This window comes from Myxocyprinus asiaticus, chromosome 3, assembly GCF_019703515.2.
Source record: "Myxocyprinus asiaticus isolate MX2 ecotype Aquarium Trade chromosome 3, UBuf_Myxa_2, whole genome shotgun sequence".
Taxonomy (NCBI): Eukaryota; Metazoa; Chordata; class Actinopteri; order Cypriniformes; family Catostomidae; genus Myxocyprinus; species Myxocyprinus asiaticus.
Window position 1 is genome coordinate 44,469,949 of NC_059346.1, and position 14,184 is coordinate 44,484,132.

General features: G+C 36.6%; 2 protein-coding genes across 2 annotated transcripts in view; both read right to left on the minus strand.

The window, feature by feature from the left end:
* The window catches only part of LOC127422961 (serine incorporator 5-like), a 36,747-nt gene extending 30,645 nt beyond the window's left edge, over positions 1 to 6,102 (minus strand). The window contains exon 1 of the mRNA XM_051666884.1: positions 5,755 to 6,102. Within this exon, the coding sequence (XP_051522844.1) occupies positions 5,755 to 5,781 (27 nt within the window). The 5' untranslated portion in view covers positions 5,782 to 6,102. The remainder of the gene's footprint in view (positions 1 to 5,754) is intronic.
* A 1,624-nt stretch (positions 6,103 to 7,726) lies between these two features.
* Positions 7,727 to 13,266, minus strand: LOC127428559 (cyclin-dependent kinase 7). Its single transcript, XM_051676998.1, has 12 exons — positions 13,119 to 13,266; positions 12,844 to 12,903; positions 12,669 to 12,702; positions 12,504 to 12,571; positions 12,336 to 12,404; positions 11,957 to 12,067; positions 11,727 to 11,845; positions 11,495 to 11,594; positions 10,498 to 10,584; positions 10,093 to 10,242; positions 9,822 to 9,966; positions 7,727 to 7,928 (listed from the first exon to the last, which is right to left on the minus strand). The coding sequence occupies exons 1-12, from the start codon at positions 13,182 to 13,184 to the stop codon at positions 7,900 to 7,902; spliced, it is 1,038 nt and encodes a 345-aa protein (XP_051532958.1). The 5' UTR covers positions 13,185 to 13,266; the 3' UTR covers positions 7,727 to 7,899.
* Between the last annotated feature and the right edge of the window lie 918 nt (positions 13,267 to 14,184).

Here is a 14,184-nt window from a genome sequence, read left to right on the forward strand (position 1 = left end):
TAAGTGACGTAATTTGAAAGCGATTTGAAAAGTCATCACTGCTGTTATCGCTATTGAGAAAGAGATCCTTATGGATTTAAAAACCTGAGATGTTCTGCATGACCGTGTGATTGCTTAATTTATTAAACAGGAAAGGAGGACTGATTTTCACAAAGCAAATTGGTAAGTGCTTTTTACATTGTTATAGCAACATCAGGAGTTTTCTAAGTGTAAATTAGACTGCTTGAGCATTCAGTGTCAGATCAAGTTTTGAAAAGTAGTGCTGCGTTCCATTCAACTCGGAAAGTCGGATTTTGCAACTTCCTTCTAGGAAAAGTGCAATGGAATGCATCTTTAAGTCAGAATTACAACTTGTAATTCTTGTGAAGAAATTCTCAACTCCGATTTAAAAGATGCAGGGGCATGATGTCACACAAACATGTCAACACTCAGGGAGATATACAAAGTAAGTGATAAACATTCACTTTATTAAGTAATATCGATAAAAATGATATTAAAACTTGTTTAATAAATGCCTGCAGAAACATTTGTATAAAACATTATAATCTCTTTTGATAATCGTACACCTGTAGCACAAATGCTAGCGCTGCAGCATTGTTTATCAGTTGGGTTGCTAGGAGACATCTCTAATGAGAGTCAAACCCCTGCTAAGCTAACGGGAGCGTTGCAGTTCCGAATATCGGGGAATGGAATGCATTTATGGTCGGAGATATCAAGTAGGAATATCCCACATCCAACTTGAATGTAACGCAGCATAACCGTGTACCCTGACGAAACTAAATTTATTGCAAGCAACATTTAAATCGCAAATTTTATTAGATAGATTTTTCCAGGTATTATAGACCTCCTTGGTAGATTCATATGAAAAATTATGATTTTTGATGTTCATTTCACATAAACAGTGATGCTGCAGTTAAAATTAGACTTGCTTGAGCATTAAGTGTCGTTTCAAGTTCTGGCTTATATTTGTATTACTAGTTAGCTGCGACATAATGTATGATGCCCAAAGACATAGGGTGTCTTATTCATTGTGAAACTGTGTTTTCTTAATGGCATGAATCACACTGAAGGCCTAGACTTTTAATGCACGGCCTGCCACTGCCACAGACACCTCTATTTCAGTTTGAGGAACAACTGAGATTTGAGGAACCTGTAAAATGCACGTCTTTCAGAGCATGCACAAAACGATGAAGCCCTTTGTGGTCACATTAAATTGTTTACATGCTGGACAAAACTGGCACACAATCACATTATCTAGGTCTGTTAAACCAACTTAGCAGATATCAGACTAAACTGTTTACATCAGAGGTCAACCGATATATTGGATTTACCGATTAATCAGTGCTGATAGTTGCTTTTTGAAACTATCGGTTATCTGCAAAAATTAACGGCAATCTTTTTTTTCATTTTCATTCGTTCCTATGTGGCCAAAACCCTTAATCTCAAGAATATACTACTATTGCCAATAAAAAGCTTAATTTGATAAATATTTACATATAGAGCACTGTAACGGTGCCAAGTCTTCGTCACCTTCACTGTTTATGAACTAATTCACAATTATTAATACGAAATGTTACAAATAAAAATGACATCACTGAAAGTTTATTTTAATTACATATATTGACTGTTGAGTTCATGTTGATTTTGACTGACTGTGTCCCAAAAAGTCTGCTTTTTAAACACCGGACACTTGTTAAACGAATAGTTCACCCAAAATGAAAATTCTCTCATGATTGACTCACCTTTAAGCCATCCCAGATGTGTATGTCTTTCCTTCTTTAGCAGAACGGAAATGAATATTTTTATAAGCACATTTCAGCTCTCTATGTCCATAAAATTTAAGAGAATGGGTGCCATCAGGCTCCTGGCAATCTGATGGTCCAAAAGTCATATTTAGGCTGCATAAAAGTAATCCACACGACTACAGTCGATCAATGAATGTCTACTGAAGCAAATCAATAGGTCTGAATAAAAAATAAATAGATAATTAAAACTTTATTAACTTTAAAAAAATGCTTCCTGCTTCCAGTCGACCCATCACGGAGCTGTCACGTGACATAAGCGTGATGGCGCGTTCGCGCGAGAAGACGGGAGCTCTCACTTTGTTTACGACAGGCGTCACGCAAGAGTTAGGTAATTTCAAACAGCAATAAAGCGCTGGCAGGAAGTAACAATTTGTAGTTAAAAACGTTTTAATTATCGATTTGTTTCTCACACAAACCTATAGATTTGCTTCAGATGAGATTCACTGATCGACTGGAGTCGTGTGGATTACTTTTATGCTGTCTAAATGTGCATTTTGGACCGTAAAACAGCCAGCAGCCTCACGGCACCTATTCAGTTTCATTGTATGGACATAAAGAGCAGAAATGTGCTTATAAAAATCTTCATTTCAGTTTTTGCTGAAGAAGGAAAGTCATACACATCTGGGATGGCTTAAAGGTGAGTAAATCAATAGAGAATTATCAATTTTGGGTGAACTTCATTTTTTCTGGTTATTATTTGGATTTCAGTTGCAAAATAAACATGCATCTGGTATTTTCCTCATTTTGGACTCTTGTAGCCTCTATGTCTGTGCCTGTTGCATTAAGGAAAGACTAAGACATTTTTTTTTTACATTCAATAAATTGATTTTAAAAACTAGTGGGCGATTAATTGGTTATTTGCGTTTTCCACCTCCTTAGTTATCGTTATTGGCAAAATATACTACTGGTTGACCTCTAGTTTACATGATACCATAAAAAGATGAATTACTGTTGTAGTCCAACTAAAATCGAACTTTTAAAGTTCATGTATATAACTGTAACAAAATAAGCAACACTGGAGACAATTGCTGAGTTGATGCAGCTCTTATTCATGTGGGTCTTACAAACAAGGTTACTTCAAGGCAAGCAGAGGGAGGTGGCTCAAGGCCTATTCAAGAACAATATGCCATTGAATGAATTACTAACAGTTACAGATAATGAGTGACAATGGCCCTTCTTGTATGGACAGATCTGCGGCAGTAATTCACAAATGGGAACTTGTTATAATGCAGACATGAATATTCTCTCACTGAAATGATACTGGATGTTAAGACCTTCCTTTTGTGAACAGATCTCATCATCATGATTGATTCACCCATGACTCAAGTTCCAACTGATGGAGATTTCAAATTTAGATTTCCATAACATTTTCTAGTAAGACAAGACACTGAAAACACAAAAGCATGTGATTCATAAGCAATGAGCATTTGAGAAGCATTAAGATCCTTGAATACAACAAGATGCCACAAAAAGTGAAAATCCTTTGTCTCACATCTTAATACAAATTAGTTTGAGCATTTTCAAATGCTAATAGACAGCGCATGTAAATTACTTGTGTTATGACATTTTAATTGCTTTGACATTGTAATAGTATCATCATATTTTTACCAATTAACTGAATGCAGTTGGATATTTAGTTGTCTAGTGATGGCCTGTTGGAAACAAAATCTACAAATGTTAATAAATGCTGTTGTATTGTCACTGGCGTAGAGGGCAATTAAATTACGGTCAAAGTGCAATCAACAGTTAAACAAAGCGGGCTATCTAATGATAGTAATTAGTCAACAAACATGGAAACTACGCAGTTCAATGGCAATTGCCCACCGAAGCCACACATTTGTGGGGCCACTGGTTCCTCACAAGCTTAGCACTAATGAGACAACACTATTGACACTCCAACACTGACTCCATGCTCTCTCTTTCCACTTCTAATCTTATGCAAACAAGCAGCCACATGGATCCAACCAGGAAATGAAAAGACCACCCGTAGACCTCCCCACATACAAAAGGGCTACAAGATAAGATCTGGCCCTTAAAAACTGAAATTTGCACACTGAGAATGTGAAGGAGACAATGTTTCCAATTACACTGACAAAAAGATTCAAACCTTAAAGGGATAGTTCACCCAAAAATGAAAATGCTCTCACCATTTACTCATAATATCTGAGAATAGCTCAGCTCTGTAGGTCCATACAATGCAAGTGAATGGTGACCAAAACTTTGAAGCTCCAAAAAGCACATAAACGCAGAATTAAAGTAATCCATACGACTTCATAAGCGATAAGTGTGGGTGAGAAACAGATCAATATTTGAGTTCTTTTTACTATACATTCTTCTCCTTGCCCAGTAGGTGGCGATATGCATGAAGAGTGCGAATCAGCAAAAACAAAAGAAGAATGTGAAAGTGGAGATTTATAGTAAAAAAGGACTTAAATATTGATCTGTTTCTCACCCACACCTATCATATCGCTTCTGAAGACATGGATTAAACCACTGGGGTCATATGGATTACTTTTATGCTACCTTTATGTGCTTTTTGGAGCTTTAAAGTACTGATCACCATTCACTTGAATTGTATGGACCTACAGAGCTGAAATATTCTTCTAAAAATCTTCGTTTGTGTTCTGCACAAGAAAGAAAATCATACACATCTGGGATGGCATGAGGGTGAGTAAATGATGAGAGAATTTTACTTTTTGGGTGAATTATCCCTTTAAAAGACTATTTGGGATTTAATACAAGTTAAGCTCAATCGACAGCATTTGTGGCATAATGTTGATGACCATGATATTTTTTTTTAAATTTTTTTACCTGTGTCTTGTTTATATAAAAAAGCAGCAAAAAATGTGGAACAGTAAGGCAATAACAATGGAAGTGAATGGGCCAGACAATAAACATTAAAAGAAAAAAAAGTTACAAAAGTATAGCACCAAGATTTTAATATTACACATGTTAACGTGATTTAAGTGTGATAAAATTCACACTTAAATCACTTCATCTGTGTAAATGTATCCAATATTAAAGCTTTGTTGTTATAACGCTGTAATGCTGTTAAACCTTGTAACCTGGTAAACGCTGTAACACCAGTAAATTCCTGATTTTAACCCACTAAAATCATGTTAACACGTGTAATGTTTACGTCATGTGGCTATAGTTTTGAAATAGTCAGTATTTTAAGTGTATGGACTGGCCCCCATTCACTTCCATTGTCAGTGCCTTTTTATAATCGTGATTTGTACTGAAGAAAAAAAGAAGAAGAAGAAAAAAAAGAGGGAGGAGTGTAAATTATTTTAGTGATAATCAATATTATGCCACAAATGCTGTCGATTGAACTTAACTTGTACTGAACCCGGAATATTCCTTTAAATTATAAATTTCTTGGCCCAGTTTGCAATATTGTCTGCTTTAATTGATTTGGGTTCATTTAATAATCAAATCTGTTCAGATTACAGTACAGATACACTGAAAACAAGGACAGTCATGGACATTTCTGTCCTGATCATCACACTATGAGGACAAAAGGAGTTAAAGTGATGACATAATTTACTTCACTGTACTACAGTCTTACAACAGCACTAAAGTAACTGACGGAGGAACATTACTCTGTGAATCTTCATAAAATCAGAACAGTATTAAAACAGTTGTTTAATGAAAGCAGATCCCATCAGTAACACATTTATTATTGAGTTGTCATTACTGCTAAACCGATGACACTAAATAGCGGTTTTACATATTTGAAGCTCGCATCTATCCATTAGCAAACACAAAAAAGACGTCAAAACAAGGAAACTTACATAAAGTTTTTTTTATTGCATATGTGTGCATCATCATTAAACGGTATGGAAAAACGATTTACAGTAACCGAGCGGTCAGCGCGGTTCTCGGTTCATAAAAAAGGACGTTGGTGTTTTTACATGCTGTACAGTAAACATTAAAATGCATCACTCACCTGAGACACACAACAAGGGGTACACATCCTGGCAGCGGGACAAATGCTCCTTTACACACTCTAATCCAGGTCAGATGTGGTGCTCGTAAGATTCGTATTAACAGAGATTCGTGTTTTCTTTCCTCTCGCGCGCCCCCGCACGCGCGCAGCTCACAATCGATTGTGACGTGCAAGAGCAACAGACACTGTGTGCTGAAGTCTGTCTGGCAGATGCTTCAGTCGATGGGGGAGATGATGGCCTAGGTAAATATTTCACAGAGCTGCGTTGGGCTGCAAGGATGCATTATTGTTTCAGGACACTTCGTTTTGATATCTCATTCTGAAATCCAATAAAACCCCACCGCATGTCACTTCCGTTGTCGTCATGATGTGCAGTTTCAAATTTCCCTTGTCCAGAATGACAATGGACAACATCAGGAAGATTATTATAGCCCCAGTATTATCTTTCCACGATACAGAGACATATATACTTTCATTTGGGTGGTTGTTAGATACCAAAATGGATATCTGATGAGAATATTCAATTGTTATGTAGAAAATGTGGGATAACTCGTTTTGCTTACTGGTTGAGGGGTGGAGATTTGGTTGGAAGCATGACTCTCCTATACGACTTGTGTTGGATACCATGCGAAAAGCATCGCAGAGAACATCTGTTTCTAACAGGTAAAGTACCTGTTCATTGATACAGGAACTTATTGTTTATATAAGATTAGTGGGATTTTAATGTCTTTTGTTATTGAAATGTTGTGCAGTGCAGATATTACACAAAATATCACACGTGTCCGTGACAAACAATGAACTGACAGATACAAGCTGCTGACAGGAATGTGGCAACAGCACCTCTCTCAGGACAACTGGATACACTCTCGTAACAATTTAAACTGCCTGACCACTCAAATGCTTTGTCGTTACTATACGTAATAATAAAATAACAATAATGAAAAAAGCACGTTTGCCGACAAGGATTTGAGGAAACAATTCACTAGAACCTAAATTCCTGCAAGCATTACTGCTTGTATAAAAAGGACATAATTTATTTATTGTCTATGCACTGTTAAAGGGACAGTTCCCCCCAAAATTAATGTTTATTGTCTGGCCCCATTCACTTCCATTGTTAGTGCCTTACTGTTCCACGTTTTTTGCTGCTTTTTTATATAAACGAGACACAGGTAAAAAAAAAAAAAAAAAAGAATATCATGGTCATCAACATTATGCCACAAATGCTGTCGATTGAGCTTAACTTGTATTAAATCCCAAATAGTCTTTTAAAGGGATAATTCACCCAAAAAGTAAAATTCTCTCATCATTTACTCACCCTCATGCCATCCCAGATGTGTATGACTTTCTTTCTTGTGCAGAACACAAATGAAGATTTTTAGAAGAATATCTCAGCTCTGAAGGCTCATACAGTTCACGTGAATTGGGTCCAGAACTTTGAACATCCAAAAAGCACATAAAGGCAGCATAAAAGTAATCCATTTGTCTCCACTGGTTTAAGATATGACTTCTGAAGCTATGCAATCGCTTGTGGTGAGAAACAAATCAATATTTCAAACTTTTTTACTATATATCTCCGCTTTCACTTCTAGAATGTGAAAGTGGAGATTTATAGTAAAAAAAGGACATAAATATTGATCCATTTCTCACTCACACCTATCATATCGCTTCTGAAGATATATAATAAACCACTGGAGTCGTATGGATTACTTTTATGCTGCCTTTATGTGCTTTTTGGATGTTCAAAGTTCTGGACCCAATTCACTTGAACTGTATGAGCCTTCAGAGCTGAGATATTCTTCTAAAAATCTTCGTTTGTGTTCAGCAGAAGAAAGAAAGTCATACACATCTGGGATGGCATGAGGGTGAGTAAATGATGAGAGAATTTTCATTTTAGGGTGAACTATCCCTTTAAGACCACTTGTTTTGTACATTCTAATATGGTGATGTGCAAAATCAAAACAACAGGCAAATCAACATTTCTCTATAATTTAATCTTTTACAGTACATAAAAAAGAAAAATAAATTGTAATAACTGATACATAAATACGCTCAATTCCGTAACTCTAAATGCACTGTTGATCAGGGCATTTGCAATTCATGGAGGACCACAGCAGCACCATTGGCAGAAAAGACCATCCAAATCACTCAGAACACCAACTTCTTTTTAAGGGTACCTGAGAAATGTAAGAAGGAAAAAAATCAAATATATATGCATCAATGCAACGTACTAAAATGACTTGCTATAGTGTAATCTGTAAGCTATGGAGACCCTTAGAGGACAGGGCGGGAATTTTTTTTCTGAAGTAGTTTTGCGTGCCCTCGCAATCAATTTACCATGGTTTTACTACAGTAACCATATTTTAACCATGATATTTGTAGTGAAACCATAGTGATAATCCAGGAAAATGAAATAGTTACAAATACCATAGTTTAACTGTGGTTTTACTATAGCAATATTGTAGACTGAAGTCACCACGACTGTTGGAGGCTGATATTTTGTTTTAGTCTTTTGGCAGAAACATACTATATTATACATACATACATACATACATACTATAGTAATGTTTAAGTAACTATGAAAAATTAGGTAACCATGTTCTTTGGGTGGAAACTATGGTTTTAATACCGTTTACTGTACCCATATAGTAACCATGGTTTTACTATAGAATAACCATGGTAATTATTGTGGTTAATATGGTTTTACTAGAAAAACCAAACCACAAAAGTATGATCTTTATTACCATAGTTTTCACTTTCCTGTATTATTACTATGGTTTTGCTATGAATATCATTGTTTAAATATGGTTACTTTAGTAAAATAATTGTAAATGTACTGCGAGAAAATGTAAAACTTATTGCGAGGGCATGCAAAACTCCTCTAAGGGACACTGTAATATTCTAATGTGGTGTCAAATAAAACAGCACTCAGTTCTGTGCAACTACAGTTTTTAATTTTGTGGGAGTTGTAAATTGAGGCTTGACTACTTAAATCACATATCACAAGAGGCAAGCAAAAGTCTTTGAGACAATTCATGCATGTTGCTTTTCATGAACTATGAACTGTCTAGTAACAGCTGTGAGGCCAATCTGCTTTGTTTTTTCCGTTCTGACCAGAATATGCTTTTTGACTCAAGAGGTAAATGTATACATTTAAAGAGCACCTATTATGTTTTTTTCAAATATTACCTTTCATGTAGTGTGTTATATAGCTGTTTATGAATGTAAAAAAGTCTGCAAAGTTTCAAAAATCAAAGTGCACGACAAATGGATTTATTGACTCCCAAAAGAAAGAACCGATTCTGAACACCTGAAACGAGTCGTTAGTAATTCCAGACTCACTTCCTGTACTAACCTACCTAATTTGGTAATAAAAAACCTGCCTCTGGTCTTCATTGACTGCTCGCGAACAGCTTTGACCCGCCCTCAAACACTACACTAAGCGGTAGACCAATCACAACAGACTGGGACATCTGACCAATCAGAGCAGAGTAGGCTCTCTGAAAGGAGTTTAGAATGAATCCTTTAGAACGGATCATTGAACGAGTCGTTTTTGACACTGGGGAAAAAAAAGGTTATGTTGCAATTTAAATTATGAGCAAATTAAAGTGTTTTTTGATCTTGGATGCATGTAAATCTATTGTAAAAACCATAATAGGTGCTCTTTAAATGTTCGCAGTGTGGCCATTTATTTGAAGACTGGACTGAGACAGTCCTCTCTTTGTGCGTTTTACTTTAGTGTACTCCAGACGTTCTTCGCCCTTTCAAAAATTAACAGGAACTGTAAACATTTTAAAGGTTCTTGAAGGTTTTTTTTTTTTTTAAATAGGGCATGTGGTTAAAGTTAACAAATTGGCAGAAGATAAAGTGGCTGAAATTGCTTACAGCACTTGTAACTAATATAACTGACGAATACAGTAGGCTGCAATCAATCTAATCAAACCATGAGCTTAACCGATCCCCCAAGGACACAGTATAATATGAACAGCTTTGATTGCTTTTATCCTGAAATAAGGCAAAAGCCAGATGCAATCAGGTACGTTTAGCTAGCGTTTGTGCAAGCTTTTCACCTTGTTCAATGGTGTCACGTTTTCTTTTGATTCCTATCAACAGATTTTCTTTTTCTTTCAGGGCCTCTGCTGAAGAGTTTGGCCTGGGAAGCTGAGGTCCTGGGGTTGGTCCTGGTCTATGGCTGAAATATCTCATCTTCAAAGCCTGAAACGAGAATATCACTTCTTTCAGGCATGCTACACATGTGCACACAATCACTGATGTACATAGTATACTGTATACGTGATGTAACCTCAGATTGGATCTAGCTATTGTTGCGGCTATTTGCACCTGTGAAGCTGTGGTGCGTGTGCAGGGGTCAAAGGTGAATAGACCCTTGAGGAGTTCCAGCAGGTCGTCGCCAGCAGCACTAAAGATATGCTCAAGTGGGGTGCCAGGAAATAGTTTAAATGACACATAATCAGGAAGACTGGACATTCCCTGAGAAAAGAAAAAAATATATGAACCAGCATATGTTATATAACTGATATTACCTTATCTACTTCATTTGAGATTTCTCAAAGCCAAATGTGATGGCATATGTAACATTACTGAGATGCTCCACAAAGACAAATCAAATGCCTAGTCATGCATATTTTAAAAACTTTGCTCAAGAAAATCTCACATACAAATAATTTCTGTAAATAATGCTGCTATAGACAGTTTAGGTAACAATCAGGAACAAGAACAACTAACAGGCCATGTCTCTTCTGTTGGTGTTCCCAAAGCTTCAAATATCTTTGTAAGCTGATCCAAGTCTGAATCTCCAGCTAAAAATGGTACCTAGAGAGAAAAAAAAAAAAAAGATTGGAAATGCATGGGAATTTCAAACAATCGTACATATTCGGGTCTTTAGAGACCCGGCATGCATATCTATCACAAATGGATCTACAAAATGCCTAGATAGTGTCCAATTTTCAAAACATTTTCAAGACAATTAGAAAATAATATAATAAAATATATTTATGTTTTTTTTTTTTCTTCATATATTTCATATCAAAGAGATAATGCAACAAATCTTGAACAGGGTTCATTACTTTCACGCTGAAACTTCATGGGACACAACTGGCTGTCAAACACATATTTGAGCTACACATAACACATAAGATACACATAAGATACACATGTATTTTCTCAGGCACTTACTGAGTCTAAACAGATGCACAACTTACATAATTTCAGTAGTACACCTAAATGACAAATCATATCCTAACTATCCTAGCTTGTATAATATCTATGTGTACACGAATATGGGATACAGATCATTCACCATTGTTGCACAGAAAAATCAACATTATATAGTATTTATATGTATGAATATAGTACTCATTTCTCATGCAATAAACAAAGAAATATATCTCCTGTGATAGTAAATTTATATAGATATGAAATAATCATAAACATATGTATGGAAGAGGAAAAAAAACAACAACAACACTATTATATACCTAGGGTCTCTAATGACCCTATATACGTTTGGTACTGAAGCAGTTATAAAAAAATGATTATGCAATTTTAGCTCTCTCTCTTTTTTTTCTTTTACACTATTTATAAGAGAGAGATTGAGGAATACTAAAGAGGTGTGGGCACAACTCCACAAAATGGATGAGGTCCCAGGTTACTAAAGACCCGAGGTATGTGTTTAAGGGTAAAAGAAGCCATTAAACAAAAGACAAATGGCTCTAATACTCACTCGGAGTAAAAGTTCAGCAAGAATGCATCCAACTGCCCACATGTCCACACCCACACCGTACATCCTGGCACCGAAGAGCAGCTCTGGAGCACGGTACCATCTGAGAAGTACCATACAACACTTATTACTTTGCTACAGAACTATAAAAAAAAAAAAAAAAGCAATAGGCTGATAAATATGACCTCAGAAAGAAACACAATCAAATTCTACATTTCTGAAACAAGAGACAAACCTTGTTACTACTTGATGTGTGTATACTCTGTTTGGGCTTCCAAATGCTTTGGCCAAGCCAAAATCAGCAAGCTTCAAGACTCCATTTTCATCCAGTAGCAAATTATTGGGCTTCAGATCCTATAAAAGAAAGTGATAATCATAACAGGAGGTGCCAATTAACTTCAGCTTTGGAAATAAATCCAACTACATGCACAGAAAGTATGGTATGCCTATAGCACAGAGCCTCACCCTATGTAGGATCCAGTGATTGTGCATGTACTCCAAACCATGTAACGTCATTAGAATGTATGCCTTGATATTGGCTGGCGTCAACACAAGACTGGTGTCCTTTATGATCACCTGAAACAGATCACAATAAAACAATTTAAAGCATGACATGTGGAATTTTTCGAATCGGCAAACAGCGTCAATGCTTCAAACAAAACAAATACCATGCTTGTTTTTTTTGCGGACATCAACTTTTGTTTTTGATCTGTTTTTTTTCTTCTTTTTTCGCCCTTGTATGTTATTGGTTTGTTGCTGTAACTGAAATCTCCTTTCTGATGCAACAATAAAGGTCATTTGACAAGTAACTTGGGACGTGCAAATGAAAGAAGTATTATGTTACCTCGAGATCAGTCTCCATGAAGTCAAAAACAAGACTGATATTGGATTTGTGTCCAAAAGCATCCAGGAGCTGAGACAGAAAACAAAACGAGTTCCTCTGTGTCAGTATTAGCACATTTCTAAAGGTGTATCGAAACATTTCAGCTATATAGGAAAAAACATTACTTACACCAATAATGTTCGGATGACTAAGCTCTTGCAACAACTTAATCTCTCGAAGAGCTGTTCTGTTGATGCCTGGAAGACAGAAAAAGACAAATGTACTACTCAAAATGAACCGGTGCAAAAAAATAGAAGATAGCTGAAGATGTATAGATCAAGAACAACCACACACCATCTTTGGCCTCAGTTCTGTGTCCCACTTTAATCTGCAAACAAGCAAGTTAAATAAAAACAAGGTACTAAAGTATGAAAACAAACCAGACAATACCTGTAGCAAAATAATCAACTAATAAACTACAGTCGGCTGAACATCTTCTCAATAATGGCTATCAAGCAGGGTCTCTTACCTTTTTGATTGCAACAATGGTGTTTGTGGTTTTATCCCTTGCCTTGTACACAGTTGCAAACTGCAAAAGAGTGACATAACATTATTTCTGATGACTGCACTATACAAATAACACATCTGAGAAATTCAGATTAGGGTGCAATGCAAAGATACTGCAGCATCACATTGACGATCAGTAGCTGCATCACAGCGCCGAGGAATCTGCTGAATTAAACGGAAAACAAAACCGCATGTTCGCCAGCAACAGCCCGGAAATATCCTAGTAATGTCGTTTACCTGTCCTTCACCCAGAAAGTCCAGCTTTTCATAACGCTTTGCTCTGGACTTCACATCTGAAGCCATGACATCAACTGTGCTCCTCTTCTTTGTGAAAGCTCACTTCCTGCTAAGTTAAAGAGCACTTTATACTTCCGGTTAAAATAAAAGTCATGTGGGAGACTCGTAGCATACATTTGTCAAAATAATCTACGGCGAAATATAATTATTTACAACAAAGCTCAAAATGATCACAGTTAACACCACATGTTTGTGTTAGTGATAAACACGACGAGCAGCACAGTGTGAACTGTTTTAAAGGAATATTCCGGGTTCAATACAAGTTAACGACAGTATTTGTAGCGTAATGTTGATTTCCACCAGTGGCGGTTTTGGCTTGGTGACCAAGGCGAGATCCGACGTGGCGCCCTCCTTAATATCAACAACAACAACACGAGAAACAGATCAATATTTAAGTCCTTTTTATACTCTAAATCTCCACTTTCACATCTGAAAGTCACATTTGATGCCAGTTTAGTTTCACTTTCACGTCTGAAAGTGTAAGTGGAGATTTATAGTAAAAAAGGACTTAAATATTGATCTGTTTCTCACCCACACCTATCATATCACTTCTGAAGACATGGATTAAACCACTGGAGTCGTATGGATTACTTTTATGTTGATTTTATGTGCTTTTTGGATCTTCAAAATTCTGGCCACAGTTCGGGGCACGTTTCCCCCATCGCGATCTTGCGAGCTCTCTGCGGGGGCGGGGTGGCACGATTTGGGGCACCTTTCTCCCACTACGAGCCAGGGGTAGGGCAGCTCAGTTCGGGGTACCTTTCCCCCATCGCGATCTTGCAAGCTCTATGGGGGGGCGGCCGATCAGGTAAACTAATTCGGACTTGCCCATCCTTTTCTTTAAAAAGAAAAAGCAACAGCAAAAATCTGGGTTTCAGTGAGGCACTTACAATGGAAGTCAATGGGGCCAATCGGTAAAGATTAACAATTTGCAAGTTAACATGATTTTAGTGTGATAAAATCTCTTACTAACCTTTTCTGTGTAATGTTATGTGTAATTTTACAA

Coding starts and splice junctions, on each gene's coding strand:
- LOC127428559 (XM_051676998.1), bottom strand. CDS start 13,184: ATGGCTTCAGATGTGAAGTCCAGAGCAAAGCGTTATGAAAAGCTGGAC. Junction 10,585..11,494: donor TTGCTGAACTTTTACTCCGA/GTGAGTATTAGA, acceptor TTTTCTCTCTAG/GTACCATTTTTAGCTGGAGA. Junction 7,929..9,821: donor ACGTGACACCATTGAACAAG/GTGAAAAGCTTG, acceptor TACATTTCTCAG/GTACCCTTAAAAAGAAGTTG.